Here is a 20442-nt window from a genome sequence, read left to right as displayed (position 1 = left end):
GCAGAAGATCTTCTGGAAGAAAAAAAAGTACCCATACAATCTGCTAAGTTAAAACTGCCTGTTTCCTGTGGGGAGGTACATGTCCATGTATAGCCTGAGTTATACTATAGAGGAACCTTCTGTCTTGGCTTGATGGTGTGCAGGATAGGTCAGACACAGCCAGTTGACCTAATGCTAGCCACAGATTTTTCCTCACTGGTCAGTGACAAAGAGGGTCTGAATTAGTGGGCATCAGTACCTAGAAAACAGCGCTCAATTATCTCTCCCACTGCAGCAGCAGCGTACTCTCTCAGCCTCCTAAGCAACACAACCACCCTGTACCAAAGGAAGGACGTTTCATTTTTCTCCTTCCTCAGTGGTCTTAGATGTGGAAGATGGTGGGAAAATACCTGTTCCAAAGGCTATTCTTATAGGGGCATGAAAGATCTCACTTCAGCAATGAAGACCAAAGTCTTGCTTGCTAGTGGTAATGGTGTTCCAAACAAATCACAGGCAATGACTACATTCCCCATACCAATCTCTTTCAAAAGCTGTAGTTTCGAATATGGCTATGTGCTCCTTCTTTGGATGCCTTGACACTAGCTATTTTCTAGAACAGCCATGGTATGAGTGATAGCATGGAGCCACTCCTCCCTGACAGTAATTAAGTTTGTTCAAGATGTTTTGCTAGATGTATTTTCATGTACAATATAGTGTCCAACTGAGCTAGTGCTGACTATTATCAGTGCTGCCACTTCATGCTACAGCACACTCAGATTACTACAGAACCATATACACACATTAGTGGTGAAGTGTACCAGCTGGCTTTTGTAACTGTCTAGGTCAGTAAAGACCAACCTTTTTGGCAGGTGTGCCACAAATTAAGCCCTGTGCCACCCCAATCCCCTTCCCCTGCCCAATGAGCCACTTCTCTGCCCTGTGCTCCCTGCCTGATCTGCTGCTTTGCTTTCTGCTCCTTGCCATACTCTGCTGCCTGTACCCTCCATCAGCTGTGTGCCACACAGAAGCTAACCGCGCTGTTTGTGGCACACATGATGCAGGTTGGACACCTGTGGCCTAAATTATGCTATCCTGCACTTTTCAAAGCAGCACAGCTATGTGGCATGACTATTTCGGTTTGTTGTTTTTTTTGGGTTTTTTTTGGAGGGGGGTGTTGTTTTGCACAAAACAGGAGACAGAATGGATTTGTGATCCAGCAGCAGATGCAATCCCAAAATATTTAAATCTCTCTGTCCACATAGGAAGAAGGAAGCATATCTGGGGCCAGCATTCTTGCATGGTTCTCTGGTCAACTTCATGCATTCATACACTCCTCTTCCCCAGGAAGGGAATGGAAACTCCCATTCAAGTTGTTGTTCTAAATGTTTTCTCAAAAAAAATTCATTAAATTTTCCATAATTTGATAGAATTTCCAATCACTACATACTTCATATTATGAAAAGAACCCACCTATCCAAAAGCACATTTCAATGCATGTGTGAACAATGCACTCAGAAACATATCCTTTAATTAAAGGTAATTTCTCACATCAGAGAAACCATCACTGAAAGCGATAAAATGGGAGAGAAGAAATTAAACCAAATCCAATGTAACTGTTGCAGATTTCTCCATTTATTTTTAGGTTTTGTGATACACTGTACAGTAATTACAGTCATCCAAGCAGGCTCTGAACACATTGACCCAGCCAGATCTTTTCCAGGCCTACTTAGGTTAAGGGAAGTTCAAATCTGTAGCCTCTGACTGATGCTCAGATCATTACTGTCACTCCTGACTCAACCCTTCTGTAGTCAGTCAAGTTCCTTCCCTTTAAGTTTAGAAAGTTCCCCAGTTTAACATTCTCTCCTCAAAGTCCACATGCCCTTTTAGCTAAAAGATCTACATTTACCCATAAGCAAAACAAAAAAACTAAAACCAAATATTATTTAAAAAAATGACATGATCAGAAGCAAGAATTATGATTTTGAATACTGGGTAACAGATATAAAGTAAAGAATCCTTGGATTTCCCAAGGGTTGCATTTTATCACTCAAAGCTATCCTCCTTGGTCTCAGGAATAGTCCCTCTGCAGATGTAGGAAACCATCTTTGTCCAAAAGTTCTAAGTACTCAAGAAAATTAGCTCTCATGTTCCCTACCCTTAATTCACTCTAAATGGGGCTCATCCTTCTCCTAGCTAAACTGTAACTTAGACAAGAGTGCAATTGGGAACTAGCAGAATCATTGCTAATGCATTTGTAGTCAAACAAAACTTCCATGAATACCTGAAAAATTTCCCAAAGTAGGTTTACAAGGCAAGCAGTTGTAAACAATTTACTCCTAGACAGAAGTTACCTAATTATCCAGAAACATACATCTTTTCTATATTAAAATACTTATTCTACTATAGCTATGTAAGTATCAAATGGTGAAGCTTCTATCCCTTAATACAGCACCCTAGTAGGAACATTATGTCTCTCAACATCAATTTTCCAGCTCCACCCCTACATACCACATTAAATTCATTTCCACCCTTAACAGGCATCTACTATTTAAGTATGCAGAGCTCTCCTGTAGCCAAAATTCATTTTAACCCTATGTTCCAATCCAGTTCTTTTGGTCACCTGTTGCCATCTATCACTTTATAGTGAACTTCCTCCAATTTCAGGTAATGAAAGACTAAAAAATGATTATATCAAGGGAAGTGTGCCAACCTGCACTCCATTAATAATCTTTTATCCTTTTCAGTGTTATTGCTCTCCCTTGCTTGTCAGTCTTGTTAGGCCAGGCCTCTCTTGGTCTGCTACAGGGTACCACGTAAATCAGTACAGCCTGTTCCATGGTTGGGTCATCGGCAACTAAGCAGCACCCCCACCTGGGCTAGCCTGGGTGAGGATGGTGTGTGGACACCCAGCAGGACAAAAAACAAGACCTGTCAAAGGGTAGATAAGCTCCCTGTGAGCCAATGGCAATCCTTACTTGGAGAAGATGGGCGCTGCCAGACCACTCGGCTCAAAAGAATCGCCACTAATACAAAGCAACTCAACTAACTTAGGAGGGATATTACAGCATCCAAGGTACCCCAATGGTTGCAGCGGCCTCAGGACTGACTTGACTTGATTTACTTGTCACTAAAACTGGTTACATTTCTGATTCTCCCTCTCTAACTCCAATATTCTCTTGTATTTTCTATTTCACGTTCTCTCTGTTGATTTTAGCACATCTTTTTTTCTGATTAAGGGACAGTAAATAGTAGTAACTCCCCTTACTAGAAGAGTTCAGTTTGTGACTACACACTTAGATGTCTATGGAGTAATGTGGAATACTCTATTGTGGAAAAGAATTTTTTTAAAGTACCTTCAAACTTCACTAACATCTCTGCTCTAACTTAAATCTAAGACAAGTGACTAGTAACTACAACAGTGGCAACACATAGGGGGTGCACATGCACCCCCTGAGAGCACTGGTGCACCCCCCAACAGCCAGCATTCCCCGCTTAGGCAATGGGTGGTGGTGGTGGGGCAGGTGGGAGTGCCAGTGCCCTCCCCGCGAGTGCCGGCTGGGAGTGCTGTGGCTGCTTCCCGGTCAGCGTGATCAGCCGCGGGGAGACCCTCCCCCCGCCCCAAGTCGGCAAGATTGGCTGCAGGGGACCCACCCCCCGGTCGCTGACTGGTTGCTGAGGGGGCATGTGCCCCCCATGACTAAGCTGGCACCAGTCATCCATGAACTACAGTAATCCCAGCCATTTAGGGTGAAGAATTAAATCTCTCTCTTTTGTACTTCAAGGCAGAATGATAAGTATGTCAGCTGCTCACCTCATGCTCTGGTGAAAGATGTTCCATGTCAATTCGTAAACACCTGAGCCCAGGTAAAAAGTGGTTGACCATTAAATCCTCTGAAATGACTAACAAAAAGGCTGTTAAGGCAGATGACTTTTGCAATCAAACATGACATTATTTTAATTTCAAGGGAACATGTTGGTCACCAAAAATGCAACAGAATTTGTTTTTAATTTGGTCAAGTGGACCATCAACCCTGATTAAGTGACCTAAAACCATGTCAACACTAAATGGAAAAAACAGCCAGGAAGTACTTGAGACCCAATGATGATACCAGGATGGGAGTTTGTGCTCTTGGGAACAGGATTACAAGTGGGTAGGGGTGGATACAGTGGGGGTGCAGTGGCACAGCTGCACCGTTTTTGGATTGGACCACATCACAGTAGCATCCAGAGATTTTTTTAAGCCTTTAAAGGAGGTGAAGATCCTTATCCTCCTCCTTCCCCCACACCTGCTACTGTTGCTTTTCTCACTGTGCTGGGGGTGGGGGAAGCACCAGAACTGTTTCTGTCTGCCCCAGCTGAGCTGAAGTGGGCTGGGCTCAGGGAAAGCAGCAGTGGGGATGGACAAGGGTGCCCCCTTCTCTATGCCTGCTCCTAGAGGGGATGGGGCAGGGAGGGGGGAACTATTCTTTTGCTGTTCTGTTGTCGGTGTTCCAATTCCCAGATAAGACCAGTCCTGGTGCAGCACAGCTGGGGTGGGCAGAAAAGGCTCTGCTACTTTCCCTTCCCCTAGAACAGGGGTAAAGCACGCTGGGGAGGAGGGAAGGGAAGAAGAAAGGGAATGAGAGGGCAGTTTTCACCTGTTTTAGGGATAAAGTCCATGGAGGCTCCTGAGGGTGGCAGTCTAACTGCATTAGTGGAGATGGAGGAAGGTGGAAACTAGAGGTGCAGCCATACATGCAGTGCAGGTTGCTGCTCCTTCCCTACCCACTTCGGGACATCCTAGATCTGTCCCTGAAAGTGGGTATAACAGGGGAGGGAAAGAAGGTAGAAAAATTCTGCTATATGCCTGTGTCACTAAAATAATTTTATTGAAGATTTCATTGTCATTAAAATAACAAAAAAAATCCCAATGTCTGGAATTTAACTGGGTCTCACCCACTGCTATCAAACAGTGCCAATATTCCCTCTGCTATTTTGGTAACAGGTAAAAAAGTAAAATAATGATGAAGAGGGCATGGAAAAATACTGAATCAATCTACACACACCATATTCAGAATATAACAAGGATGGAAAATAAAGGGAAATAGTGAAGAATGTATTTAGCCTCATGCATCCACCCACTTATACTTGACTTTCTTTAAAGAAAGGTACTGGTAAAAGTCAGATTATTTCAAACTAATTTCAGGTACAAAGACAGAAAACTACTATTTCATATCTCAAATATTTAAAGCAAAAGAAAGAAAACAATTACCAGTTAAAAAGATAACCAAACTCAAGGATACAGCAACAGGAAAGAGCACTGTAGGCTTCAAACAGATGGGTAGCGATATCCAGTCTTTTGGAATCCACAGACTGCTGGTTGTTGACCAAGGCTAATTTGAGTAAGTGAGGAATAACAACTGAAAAGTAAGGATATGAGTCAAAACTCTTTTCTAAGTTACTTCTTATATGAATTTAAAAAGAAATGTCATTTTTGCAGCAGCCTTTAGGAATAAAAAAATAGCTTTTCTTCCTATTCTGTTCTGTAAGAGGAATGCACCTAAAATCTAACCTAAATTCATCAAATTGTTAATGTAAGGTACTGTAAATCACTTTAAAAAAAAGCAAGTTTTTACCAACATTTGCCACAGTGCTATTATGATCAAAAATCACAAGGTGCTTCTGATACCCATGTATTCTATCTGATAAATGATGGTTTTCTAGTGGGACTACTAGCAGGGGTTTAATTTGTGTGTTGTAAATAGATTTAAAAGAAAATGATAATAAAATATGAGCTCTTAAAATTAAGAAATATATATCTTTGGAATAAGCAAGGATTACAGTTTACAGAACATATTTCTCAATATTGATTCCCTATTATTCAAATTCCACATGTTGTCTCCATAAATACTACAAATTCTATTAGCTAGTCTTATGACGAAGTGTACCGAATACTTTTTTTACTTTCACTTTGTTGTCTTTAGGAAAGGGGCATCATTGTTTTTCCCATCTCTTAGATTTAAAGACTGTGAATAAAACCATTTGCCTTTTTTCTTCCTTTCTAAAGAAACCCACTTTTATCTTGTAGATCTGTGTTAGACCTAAAGAAGATATTTATTAGGAATGTCACAAATCTAAGGCTTTTAAACAAAGATAGCAATTTGAGGCTTGATACTAAGTCTATTAGAAGTTGGTAAAAATATTTTGACTGGGCTTCAATGATCACTGATCAGCCCTTTGGCACTTTCATTACTCCCTCCATTTACTAGGACTTTCAATTGGTAAAATGTAGGCATTTTCCTCCGCGAATAAAAACAGCAAAGTAAGAACTGAAAAGTTGTGTAAGATAATCAAATACAAAAACCTCTGGAGCACAGTTCCAAAACCGGAAACTGTAAGAACCAGTGCAGATTAAGGGGCAATTAAAATGAGAGTGAGGAATAAAACTTACATTCATCTCTAAATCTTGGCTCAGCATTAGGTCCAACTCTTCCAAATGTTTTTATAATCTCTGTATGTAAAGAATGTTGGTCTTGATACTGAGGGTCTTCCAGGAAAGAAGCCAATTGCATTTTTACTCTTTCCAGTAGCTTAAATTTCACAGAAAAGTAAAGGTTAATACAAAAAAGCTTGATCATCAGAAAACATTGAAGCCACTCACTTTTGGCGTTCTATCAATTTTCAATTATTCATATTTTAAAACTGAGGTTTTCTGTGAATGTAGAAAATTCTTCTCTGCAACAAGATACTTTAATTGCATGGTGTGTCCTCCGTTTTAGGAATATCAGACAGAATACCGATAAGTAACCTGTGGTCACTGACACAGAATTAGCTGTAGTCTACTTGGTTTAATTTACTCCCATATAACCTGCTCTCCTGTCTATCATTTGCTTAATTCTGTTTTAAACTTTCAACAGCTATTAAGGAAGTTAAGAGCTATCTCTTTTTACTCGTAGCTTCCCCCCCTATTTTATTAATACTAAAGTATTAAGTGCTCCATCACTGTTTTTAATACCAGATACTTAATTTGGTGGGAAATCACATGGGTCAGAGGCTAAAGTAGGTATTGTATTAACCACATTAAATAGGATTCTGAATACATTATTGAGTAAAGACCAGGAAAGTAGTAAAAGCATTTTTAGGCTCTCAAAGAAAACCAGAATATACAAGCTGGCAACGTTTTCTACTCTCAAACTGAAAAAAAACTGAACAGTATTAACTTTGTTTTAAATTTTGTAAAGTTCCTCTGGGCATTTTCTGTGCTAAGGTTTTGGACAAAGTATCACCTCTCTACTCCACAGGCAGGATTATAATAGTGAGCAAGGACTTATCTCAATGCATATTTAACATGAATTCCAAACTATAAAATAGTTACTTATCCATCTTCCAAGTACTTGTGAGTAAGTAGTCAGTGATGACTCACATTTTCTCAAGCACATTATTTTAGGATTTAAGAACATGTTGAAATTGCAGGAAGTAGGCAAGCTCAGCAGAAAACAGCTTTTTATATCACTTACTATACAAACACTGTGCAGAATGAAGCCAACACTGCTCTTACTATTTAATTCTACAAAACTGTGAACATGATCAACAGTTTTGATCTACCATCTGTTTTAACACCCCAAACAAAAGAGGAACAATTCACATATTGCCCAGTTAGATTCCATTATTGGTTCCTTAAGACTGTAATTACCACTTGGAAGTTAAAAACATAACTATCTATCTTATTTTATACACAACTTCAGCACTAGATTATCAAATACTATTTTCTAGCTCAGGGGTTGGCAACATATGGCTCAAGCCCAAGGGCTCTGCCTGTTCTTGGTACATGTGCTAGGGAAGAGCAGTGAGGAGCTGTGCTGGGCCCAGAGAGCCTCCAGCTGTGCCCTTGCCACTGCTGTTTCTTCTCCCTGCCTGCTAGCCTTATTCTCACTGCAGCATGGGTGCAGCTTCCAGCTAGTGGGGAGCTACTCTGGAAGAAGGCATCTGAAAGCTGCGTGCACACTGCTGCTACTTCTCCCCGCTTCGTCCCCTGCTGTGGTGCAGAAGTGGCAGCAGTGTGAACTCAGCTTCCAGCTGCCCAGATCTAGTGCAGCTCCCCACAGGCTAGAAGCTGTCCCTGAAGAAGGGACAAGCAGTGCTGATGTTCATCTCTGGGCTCTGGAGTTGTGCAAATGTGGTGGCTCCAGCCAAAGCCTGTGCCAACAAGAGCTCAGAGTTCATGGCACATGTGCCTTGTCAGCTAAGGCTTTACCCATGCCTCAAAGAGTCAGCTGTAAACTAGTCAACATGCAATAAAAAACGGTTTGGTAAACTGGAAGGAGGGTTAGCCGTGACTGAGGATGGGCAGGCAAACTCACTGGTCTTTCTTGGTTAAGTCATCCACACAAGACATTAAAAAGGTTATGACTCTTGGTTCATGCTCTAGCACCTACAGGTAACAACCTGTTAGTGAGATTAGCAAAGCATCCCTCTTCAACTTTAAAGAAATATTACATCAGAATGTTGACCCACAAAAACATGGTGCGATGCTGAAGTACTAGCTATTTAAACAGCCAGCCAGGGAGTGGATGGCTGCAAGGAGTGGCAGCAACACAGGCACAGCTCCCAGCTGCCTGGTCTTGGGTCGAGCTCAGGGAAACCCCTCCCCCCCCACCGCTGGTGTGCTGAAGCCACCTGGTTTGCATTGGCTTGAAACCGGGTTTTGAAGCCACAGGCTGGAACAAGGTGGTCAGCAGCTGATCTAGCTGAGCAGCAATTCTTTCCTTCTTCCTACTTATTCCTATTTAAACCTACTTCCTACTTGAACCTATGGCTTGTGGGCAGATGTGGCCTGTAGGTGGGTGCAGCCTGCAGGCCAGATACACTCCACAAAGCCCATGTGAACAGCTTATCACTGGAATGCCTGCCAGAGCCCCTCATGAATTCTCTGAATTCAGCAGCAGAGGGAAGAAGGGACAAGCAGTGCTGATGCTCAGATCTGGAGTTGTACAAATGTGGTGGCTCCGGCCAAAGCCTGTGGCAACCAGAGCTCACAGTTCATGGCACATGTGGAACTGGTACAAATGCAGCTTTTGGCCTATTTCTGATTTTAATGTTTGACTGGCTTTTTAAACTTTGAATGGCATTTTAATGTTAAAATAGGTTGAATATTACTGTTCTACATTATGCTCGGTTCTGTGCATATGAACAAGGTAGAGAAGTGTTATGAATTTTTTTTGCTTACCCTCCTAATGAAGAGGGTTCACTCAGGGAAGAGTGCCAGTGCCTTACTGAAATATTTAACACCTTTTCCTAACAAGATCCTAAGCTTATTTATCGCTAAAACCCCAGAATGCAACTTACTCATTCCCAGCTTGTCAACTGACTTCTCTCATGCTGCATTTTGTATTACTGTACTACATTTGGGAATCACTTTAGAAGTCAATCAGTTGGGAGACTGACTCCTAGCACAAGAAAAGTTACCTTCCATTTCTTTTCTCTTGTAGTTTTATATCATAAGTTTCACTTGGCAGTTTCTTTCCAACATAACCGAGAAGGTTAATTTATCAACAGCTTGTTCAGCTCTGCAGATCATCAATAAGTTACTGTACTTGTCCAGCTCATTCATCTCTTTGTAAAATCGAGCAACAGTTTGATTTACAAGATTCTCACCTCTCTCTGAGTAACTGTTTCCATGATGGTACCAAATGCAGGAATTGTGGCTATCCTTACTGAGCTATACAAAGAGAAAAATGGTTAAGCTGTTTAAACATTACAAATTAAATTAATTAAAAATAATGCAAGTTCAAAATTAGTACTTTAAAGATGGATTAGTTTCTAGCAATGACAAACAAAAAAAGGCAGACCAGGAAAAAAAATGCTCAAAAGAGAGACAGGATTAACTCAATCTCAAGCAGAAACTCACAATTCAGGATCACTGGACAAGGTAACAAGGGCCGGAGCAACCCGCTTGTCAACTAAGGCTTCACTCATGCCTCGAAGAGTCAGCTGTAAACCAGTCAACATGCAATAAAAAACGGTTTGGTAAACTGGAAGGAGAACTGGGTTAGCTGTGACTGAGGATGGGCAGGCAAACTCACTGGTCTTTCTTGGTTAAGTCATCCACACAAGACATTAAAAAGGTTATGACTCTTGGTTCATGCTCTAGCACCTACAGGTAACAACCTGTTAGTGAGATTAGCAAAGCATCCCTCTTCAACTTTAAAGAAATATTACATCAGAATGTTGACCCACAAAAACGTGGTCAGATAGTGAAGTACTAGTTATTTAAACAGAGATCACACACAGTTGTGCATTTGGACTACTTTGTACTTTAATACTACAGGCTTTAGTTTAATTTGAAAAAAATACTTAAATTTGTGTAGCATTAGAGGGAATATTTTCCCATTCAACTTAATGCTACTAAGGCCAGAAACCAAAAGAATTTCAGAATTAAGTAGCTCTTGATTTGAAATATGAAACCGTAATTTTTTTTTTAAAGTTTGTACGTTCATTCATATTTAAAATTAACTGTGTGGCCATTGCAAAACTGTCTTTACTTCAGACATTGCAGTAAACTATATTACCTGCAATCAAAAAGGAGTAACTTCAACTCCTTTTCCAAAATGTCCCAGTTTGATGCTGGAATAGCTATTGAAACTGATGTTTATTTCTTGGTAAGTATTAAGAGAGATGCCGGATGTATAAGACAGTCAGGAAACTTACATTTCAGGGTCACTGGAGAGAGTAATGAGAGCAGGAACAACTCTCTGAGCAACCAGAGTTTCATGTACCCCCTTCACCAACAGCTGAGTGGTCGGAGCGGGGGGGGGGGGGATATCACAGATGATGCACGGAAAGAGTGAGCACAGTATCATGGGAAGAAGAACGGCACAACCAAGAGAGAAAGAAAAACACAAAAAGCAAACCAAAATTAGAAGATAAGCAAATACTGCTACACTAGTGCTTTATATATGCAGAGAGCATGAAGAAAGCTCCAGTGGCCAGGCAGTCAGCACACGCCTGAGAAACTAACTAGAGCTGTTCCGGCAGCCTTGTATGGTGCAATTTCTATAGTTTTGGTTATTCTAAAACTCAACTGAGCTCTTAAAGTTCAACATGTGGTTTAATCACTAGATTATTTTAAATACTGAAAGGATGCAAGTCAGACTTGGACTTTAAGTGTAAATGAACAGGTTTCAACTTAATGGAATTGCACTGTATTGTCAGTGCATGTCTGACAGGTGCAAAACAAACTGCCTTGCCAGGGAGAAGGCAGGTGTTTTTCAAGCTCCAAACAGGAAGGAAAGGCCACTGTTACAAACACAAACTCTGCCTCAAATGCTTTTTGTATTTGGCAAAGCAAGCACTTTTCCAGATACCACTACAGTCTCTTACAGTACAATACTTTAGGAATACTTCAAATATAGCAGCCATTAAGCAGTATGTACACATCCTAAAACAATCCTTGCTGGTCTATGCAGGTAACAATCTGATAATCAGCACTATCAGATTTCAAATACTTCCTAAAACTCTCTCTATGTAAGAGATCAGAAATTATTTAGTGCAATGAATCCCAAATTTGAAAAACAAACAGTACGGTGAACCAATTCTTCCTTTCACCTGGAAATATTTGAAAATCCTTTCAAATTCAGATATCATAAGGGCATGTTAACAATCACTCCAGAAGATCTACATTACTTCCTCTTTCAGAACCTAGCATGCGGTTTCCCTGAATATAGTTAAGTAACCAGAAGTCTCTGTGCCTGGACAGCAAATCCTAAAGGAGAAATCCCATTTTTTTCAAGGAGTCAATCAAATGGGTATTTTATTTGCAGTATCTATAAGGTAGAAGGAAAGCAAACATGCTTCCTATCTTATGCTGCAAGTATTTTACTGTCTACTGGATCCATTAATTATAAACAATGCAGAATCCTAACCTGCAGGTTTAGGGAGAACTTTGCCATGTCTTCTGATCATATCAATATTATTTCCCACCCCCTACATTGGCAGTGGTAGCAAACCAATTTTCTTGTCATTTTCAAACAGTGAAACCAGAGAAAAGAACAAGGCTAGGAAACAGGGAAAGTAATACCCTATTACCATATTGAATATTATTAATCGTCTGTACTGGGACTTTTCATAGTGGTACTTCAGAACACATTTCTACATTTCATTATACAAATAAGCACTTGTATGCTTAAGTTAAAACCCTTATTCACTGATTCCACATTTTATTATAGAAATCAGTGGTGCAATACAGGGAGAAATGTGCTTTCCAAATGTCTGCCCTACAAATAAAAAGTTGGATGGATCCCATAATCCTTGGGCATTTTACAGCTCAACTGAAATCAAATAAGGCAGAGTGAGAGAGAATGCACAAGGCAGGACCTTTTTTTACATTACAATAGAAAATAGCATAACATAGTGTAGCAAGAACTCCACAACTTGCTACACTGGTATGAATATAGAATTTTCCTTTAGTTTGAAGTGTGATTATAAAATTAATACTAAAAGTACTCCCCAAAAGCATCAAGATTTCCCACAACTGTTACATGGAATACTAATGCTTTCTATGATTACGTATGATGAGGTCAACTGAAAACAGCCTCAAAATCTTAAGCAAATGTACTGTTTCAAACAAGAAGTTGGGATTCATGTAATTAGTATACAATTAAATGCCATCTCAGTTCTGTGAGAGTTTAATCTGCCAAAAAACATGCTTTATTTTGTGTGTGACATTTGAATGGTAAGCCAAATTCAATTAAAACCACCACACAGACCAACAAAGCTCACAGCCCAACTAAACATGCATTGTGTTCAAACCAGTACCAATCAAACTTATTTGCATCAGTGTTAAATTAGAAGCAAAGCACCAGCTGAAAGGGCAATGTTAGATAACATACAGCACATTAGTTTATAGTGAGATTAAAACAGCTGCATTTTTACCAAGTAATTTGATTCCACTATAAGCCTACTTGCTGTAGCTGTTAAAACACAGAAAGCCTAGAAGGTATAGTATAGGACCTGCCAGCTGAGGGAAACGGGATGGGTATTAAAGTGGCTTTATGTCACCTCTGTGCCCTTATAATCTTGAAGACACCGAGGATCCTTAATTTAACTTAGCATTTAGGCTTAAGCCATGGCAGTCTGTCTCAGCTACCCAGAGACTGCTCTGCTACTCTACAGTGACTAATGAAGAAGTTCTCAGCTGACCTGACCCACTCCACGGTTCCAGTCCTCCTACATTAGGTTTTTGCAAGAGTCCTTGAAGAGTCCAACTATAAGAGTGGCCAAACACTGGAACAGGCTACCTAGAGAAACTGAGGATTCTCCATCTGTGGAAAATTTAAACAGCAAGTTGGACAGACTTTGCTGGGATGGCTTAGTCAGGAATAATCCTGTCTTGAGCAAGAGATTGGACCAGGTGACCTCATGAAGTCCCTTCCAGTCCTCCTTTCCTATGATCCTGAAGGCAGTCTTAAGCATAGTACCTGTGCCAAGGAAATCCTCCCAAGGGAGGAACTAGAGCTTTTGTCATGTAAAGATCTCTGTCATTATTCAATAGCTACTTGCAAACTATTGCCATTTAAGAAACCCCATAAAAGGGGTTTTTTTTAAAAGGAAATCTCTAAAACTGGATATATGTATATTTTGCTTCAAGAGAAAGTTAAAAAAGGACATTAGAAAGTAATCTGTCAGACATCATTAAAAGGCTTCTTAAGAAATAACTATTCCTTTATACCTCAATTTGGGCGGATGGAAGAAGCTCAAGCAACAGCTCTTTGTGACTTGATTACTGAGGTCTTTCAAGGACTTGCCAAGTAAAGGAAAGCTAAGCATTACTATTCTATTTGTGTCCAAGGCACAAACAAACATGAGATGATGTGAGGGATTACAAATCATTAAAGGTGGGTTAAGTGGCCAAATTAACATGGAAGAACCTGAAGCATAAAGACCAATTTAACCCAGGTCATACAACAGGTCTTTTTAACTTCTGTTCCAGTGGAACCATTGTCTCACACTTAAAACTATATAGGGTTTTTTGGCTTTGGAGCCTGTTTAGTTTCATGGTTACTTCTACTCCATTTGTCCTAAATCTACCGTACTAAGTAGGACCTGATGTACAGGGCCTACAGCAATGGGCCACATTTTATTTGGGGATCTTTATATTCTATTATTGTAACAGAAGACTTTTTTTGCCTTGAGTGTTACTCAAAATCTGGACCCCAAAGGAAATATTTCAAAAAAGAAAAAACAAATATTGGAAAAGCTTTACTGTTTTATTCAGTTCAGTGAGAGATCTTTTAAAAAAAAAAAGCATTATGGTAGCTGGCAATGAGCTACTGATAACATATCATCTGATACACAAGCTGCACATAAATGCAATTAATAATTCAAATTTTCTCTTTACTTGGAGCTGGCCTACTCTGATCCTATAACTGGATCCAAGTGGGTTCAATCCTATATCCATGAAGAACCCCACAGTAAATCAAGGCATTTACTCATAGAAAAGTAGCAGAATCACATATACAAAGAACAGAAACTGGTTGCATGGTGATAATAATACATATTTCAGGTGTGTGAAAGACAAAATACCCAGATATCTTGCTGTTACTGAAATTGTTGAAGCTACTATTCTGAAGCATTAGAACAGTACTGCTCAATCTTCTGACTCTGTAGGGCCAAATCAGGCCCTGCACCACCTATGCCAGACCCTGCAGGCTGGGACTGAGCTCCACACTACCCTGTGCGCCTGATCTAGCAGACAGGGCCATGATCTCCAGCATATGGGGTTCCACATAGGTCTAGAAATTTGGCAGCAGGGGATTGGTGGTACTGCTCACCTGCTGCCAAATTTTTGGACCTGTGGGGAGGCCCCATGGACTGGATGACCTAGTGTTGGGGGCTGGATCTGGCTTGTGGACTAAGCACCTCTACGTTAGAATAAGGTATCTAGCTAACTTGTGAATTATAAAATCAAATCCAGTAAGTGTTTACTAGCAAAACATGAATGAGGTTACAGTTGTCATTATGAAACTCTGAATGCTTGAGCACATTTTGGATCTCATTAAAAAAATATAATTAACTGGCTTGAACACAATTCAGCAATGCTTTTTCTTAATCAGTGGACATTTTTCAGCATGCAGAGATCAGATCTAATAATGAAATCAGAAGCAGAAGAAAACTACCACCACAAATTACTAAAGCATCAATTCTGTTCAGTGAAGTGTCTGCTATTAACAATACAGATGCAGAACCAAAACTGTGCAACACAATGATTTCCTGCTCCATCACACAGTACACAACCTATTTGTTCAGAAACATTTATAAAATTTAGAACAGATTATACACGTATTCAGATAATATACATTTTTTAAAGTAGTGTATTGAAATTTCAAGCTGTTCATATGCATTTTTATATTACTTGCCTCAAACATTCTAGCAGCTGTGCATCGAACAAGAGCTGAAGTATGGACAACTCCGTACCACAGTACAGTTAACAGCAACTCATGATATGCTGGGTTGGCACTAAAAGAAAACAGAAGTCAATGTAATGTTATCTATGCATACAGAGGCCTACCTTATTACAAACTGAAAAGACATTCCCCAATGTCACTGTTTCCAACCATGACATTTTGAAGACTAACACTTTTGGGAGCATCTTAACTCAGTTTTTGTGGTCGCTGGTGGGGGAAAATGGGTTGCATGCATATTCTTTGCAAAACTTCAGGAAAGCCACTTTGTTTTAAAATTCTCATTTAATCCAATGACAAATTACTCATATAATCTGTATTTGACAATTTATTTTAAAATCACAGACATGAATTCACTACTTAAAAGTCTGAACTAGCTATATATTGATTTTAACATTACATTTTTTATCCAAGTTTTAGAGCTCAGTTTATATAAAAACAAAAAAAAATGCTCAGCTTATTTGAACTATTCCAGTTTTTTTGTTTTTTTAAATAAAATTTTCAAGAAACACATTTAAATGTTTATTCTGCATTACAGGCACCTCCCATTTAACACTGTTTTGCTATAATGCTCGTTTTACATTGATACCCGATCCCACTTAACACTCAGCAAGTTTCATTATAATGCTCACAGGCATCGTACAGCTGGCAACAGGGAGCCTACACTAGCACCACAATGCATCAGTGGCATACAGCCTCATTGTGCAATTTAGTGCCAGTTTGTTTCTGTTGCCATCTGCTTCAATCCCTGCAGCTACCCCTTAAAAAAATCCTCAGCCAAGCTCTTCAAAAACCCCTGGAACTGACAGCCCTGATTCTGTCACTCTTTCAAGTGCTGAAAGAAGCCCTAAGAGTGATTTTGATGGCTTTAGAAAGTGCAAAGTGAAAGTGAACCTGTACATAGTTTATTAATTTCTTTTGCAATTTTGTACATTGCTTCAAAGTGTTAAATAAACCATTTACATACATTACTATGTCCAAATTACATGATTTTATAGTTCTAGTGGGGAGCCACATTAACAAATTATATTTATTTACATTAATTCTTATGGGAAAACTGGTTTCGCTTAATGCTATTCTGCTAAATGCCCGGTTTTTCCGGAACCAATTAAGAGCGCTAAGCGGGGGTTGCCTGTATATTCCTTACCCCAGTTCCACAAAAGAAGCCTTCAGACTATCAAGAGGAGCATGAGAGAGTGACAGCATAGTCATCACATCTTCCAAGAATCCAACTAACAGCTTGCGGTCTTCTTCCTAAAAGAAATGATGCAACATAAATTGCATCTTTTGAGTTATGCCAAAAAAGCTGGTTAAAGATTTAAAGACAAGAAGTTCTCAGAATAAAAAAAAGAAAGGATTTTAACTGGCTTGCACTTTTATGTTTCAGAATAAGGAAAATTCATTTGCAAAAGATATTTCAACACCATTTCAATGAAACCAAATGAGTAAGAACATGAAAGCAGTTCATTTTCTGGAAATATTTTTCACTGTCCACTCACTGTAACCTGTAGAGATTTAACAAACGATCTATAAAGTTTTCCCATTACCATGCATGCATGTGTCAGAAGAAGGATGTGCTGTAAAGGCTTTGTCTTCCTTAAATATTAAAAATGGCATTTCACAGCTACAACAACAATATACCAAAACTTGCCTGTTTCCATATTAGCTGTTCCAAGTTTTTTGGCATTTAAAGGCTGTCACCCGATTCCAGCTAAACAAATAAGCAAGAGAGCTACTCTATTGTACATAATAAAGAAATGCGTAAGACTGGCAGTTGCTGGCAAAGCTAGTACCACACAATTTGTAAAAGCAACATCAAACTGCACTGATTAAATGTTTTAAATATAATAAGTTAAATATACTTTTAATAAATGCTTTCTGATATTGTTATATCATGTTCTGCTGTTGAAATGTCCCTTCAATCATTAACGCTCTTAAAGGATACTGTCACATGTTGTAAAAAGTGTTATATTTAGAATGTATTGCTTTTGTTTTTTTTGTGGAGGAGAACTCAGTAAGAACTTGAGATACCAGGCAACAAATCAGAAGGACAGAAAACAGCCCACAATAGGAAAAAAATATACAAGACATGGTAAATCAATAAAGCCACTGGTGCTTCACACATTCAGTGAATGACTAATTCATAACATTTATAAAGAGTTTCAACTGTAGTCTTTCAAGATCTATAAAGAAATAAAACCTGCATTTTTTGTTTTCTTAAATCGGTTTAAAATAAACTCTCTCCTTTATTTTCTTTGGAAGACCACAGACTTTCCAGTATAAATTATAAAGGACCACATTAAAAGGTCTGACTGGTAGGAGTCTTGTTTATGCTACAGTTCGCGATAACTCAATTCATCTGATGCTTACAGTAGAAGCTCGAATTAATGTTTGTGTATGAGAATTTCTCGACTACAGTAGAGCCAGTCATCCTAAAGTATTTAAGAGAGAAAATGCAAATTTCCAATGTAAAAAACAAGACATTTTGCTTGTTTTTGAAAAAATATTGTTACCTGAATATAACATGTAAGGACTCCTGTTGCATAGATGGGAACTGTGGCCTTTGTCAGCACTCCATTTCCTGCTGTGGAATCTAAAGTCATTGATAGAACTATCAGAAAAAGTTAAATCAAAATTCCATTAAGAATAATCAATATTAGGGCAACTTACCCACACATACACTTTTATTTAAAACTGTTAAACATTTTAGCAGGGAATAGAACTAAATTACAGTTTTGTGTTCCAGTGACATGCTAGGCTTCAAAGCAGCAAAACTAAGAAGAGATATGGCTGCTATTCCTAAACCTCATCTGCACTAAGAGATTTTTATTTTAAAAAATCCATGCTATTGTTCACACTAGTTCAATTACACCATTGCTGGGAACACTGGAAAGGCTAATGAAAAGCTCTCCAACTCTAAAGAATCTTACAGCACTGTACCATTAGACAGCCTCTAACCATGTTTAATTATACTGAAAACAGCTTCCAGTGTTACCAATCATAATAGCAGTACAGCAGCACTACTAATGGTGGGAACTTTGGGTGTGTATCTGTACCAATCTTAGATCAATTTAATGGCAAGATGACTGTCCCAGTTAGGAGACTCAAACAAAAATTTTTCCAAAGTGGGTGCCTAAAATCCTTATTTAATTATCCAAGTAAGGGGTCTAACATTTCAAAAGTACTAAACACTCAACAGCTTCCTTTGGCATTTAAATTTAAGCAGGTGGCAGGAAAATTTGGAAAAGATGGCAGAACAAAAGATAAATAGGCAGCACTGTCAATTTAAAATTAAACTTCATTTTCAAACTTTGGGGCATTTTTACATATAAAAGTGCCTGATGCTGCATTGCTTGCAGTTGTATAAGCAGCGAAATCTGCATCAGCGTGCAGAAAATGGCAGCGGTACGCTTTTAACTAACACACATAGAAGGTATTTTAGTTCAAAAGCATACCACCAGCATTTTCTGTGCGCTGATGCACATTTTGCCACTCTATCAATTGAGTCTGCTCCAATGTGCAAGATCTCAGGCAAGTCTGGGTACAAAAAACATACGTGTATAAATGCCCTTGGATTCTAGACTTTAAATGTCAATTGTTCTTATAGAACACTTCTAGAGAAAAGCAGCAACTCTGGACTCAGTTCAGAAAATGACTTCTTTTTTTTTTTTTTTAAACACGCAGACAAAAAATAAACACACTACTCACCAATATTTTCTTCTGACAGTCTTAAGATTTCCTGGAACTGTGGTTTTACCTATAGAATGGGTATGAACCAAATTGAAGAAAACCTTTCATAAATCAAATCATTCATGTTTCTTAAAGAGTTAAGTAGTCAGCAGAGGAAATTCTGAAGACACAGAGAACAATGTTTTAAAATAGGTGAAGGCAACATTTTGCAGCAGAGAGCTGCTTTGCTTTCAGTGCTGGCTGCCCACCCTCTTCCCTGCCAGTGTTGCTGGTGCCACTTCCTGCCACCTAGACAAAGCCCTTCACTATGCATGCACACATGCACATGGCTGCCAGGCAGCCTGGAGAGCAGGTTCTGCAGTTAAGTCTGATGTGGGGTGGGGGTGGCGGCGAATTGAGGTCCTCATAGGGAGGGAGTTGGGTAGGGCTGGGGCCTCTGCCCAGCCTGGGCGGTACATGGGGCTCGGTGCCATGCACAGCTGCAGGGCCCAGGTGGGGAGTGGGACAGAGCTGCAGGCGGCTCGTATGGGGGTGCAGGTGTGGGGCCAGTTCCACTGCTTTATGTACTTTGGAGGGGTGGGGGTGGAGAGTGGCACGTGACCCCCAGATCTGTGCATGGGGTGGATGTGGGTTGCCCGCTGCAGGCTTTGGGTCCCCACCCTGCTGTGTTCCCCCTGGAGCCTCCACAGCCCTGGCGGGCAGGATCTCTACCCTGGCCTGCCACGCCGGCAGGGCCAGATGGGCTGCAGAGGCCCTTGGGGGAGGGCAGCAAGGCAGGGAGCCCTAAGCCCGCAGCAGACAGCCTACACCTGACCCCCTTCCACCACAGCTCTGCTCTGGCTGTGCCACCCACAGGGGAGGGGGAGTCTGGTCCTGTGCTGGCAGGAGTAGGGGGCTGTAGACCTGGGTCCCTGGCCCCATAGCCCTTGCAGCTTGGGGTCCTCTCTAGCACGGCTGGGAGTGGGGAGTCAGAGATACCAGCAGGGCCATGGGCATGTGGCTTGGGAGCGAGAGGCCTGGACCTGCGTTTTGGTGAGTGATGGGAGCAGGGAGAGCTCTGATTTTCCATGATAAAAAACCCAAAATCAAATACTTAATTTATAGGTACTTAGAATTCATTTTATTATCGTGATTGAGGCACTGGTAGGTATCCAAACTGCTTTAAAATTGTAAATATATCAATAAAACATTGCGTTCAACTGAAACATATATACACACACACATATACATATATAGTGGTGTTTCATTTTAATCACAGATGTTAGGGTTTTTATCAGAGAATTTGCAATTTTTATCAGAGAAAACCAGGTTCCCTGCTTATAACTGAGCACCTTAT

General features: G+C 40.0%; 1 protein-coding gene across 4 annotated transcripts in view; it reads right to left on the bottom strand.

Moving 5' to 3' along the window:
• Nucleotides 1-20442, bottom strand: part of KIAA1468 (KIAA1468 ortholog) — a 168138-nt gene that overhangs the window by 16483 nt on the left and 131213 nt on the right. For 2 of the 4 annotated variants that reach the window (XM_019521674.1, XM_019521656.1), the window contains 9 exons: nt 19125-19173; nt 17930-18027; nt 16564-16670; nt 15372-15471; nt 10666-10748; nt 9613-9676; nt 6410-6548; nt 5262-5378; nt 3791-3879 (listed from right to left, as the gene is read on the bottom strand). In XM_019521674.1, coding sequence (XP_019377219.1) covers nt 3791-3879; nt 5262-5378; nt 6410-6548; nt 9613-9676; nt 10666-10748; nt 15372-15471; nt 16564-16670; nt 17930-18027; nt 19125-19173 — 846 coding nt within the window. Of the gene's footprint in view, nt 1-3790; nt 3880-4390; nt 4771-5230; nt 5379-6409; nt 6549-9612; nt 9677-10665; nt 10749-15371; nt 15472-16563; nt 16671-17929; nt 18028-19124; nt 19174-20442 lie in introns of those variants that run through there. The other 2 variants (XM_019521650.1, XM_019521665.1) reach the window with 2 other exon arrangements.

Source organism: Gavialis gangeticus, unplaced genomic scaffold (genome assembly GCF_001723915.1).
Source record: "Gavialis gangeticus isolate Ggan-Ray unplaced genomic scaffold, GavGan_comp1, whole genome shotgun sequence".
In the NCBI taxonomy this organism is placed as follows: Eukaryota; Metazoa; Chordata; order Crocodylia; family Gavialidae; genus Gavialis; species Gavialis gangeticus.
Note: the sequence above shows the minus strand (reverse complement) of the source record. Positions and strands in the feature narration are given on the sequence as shown.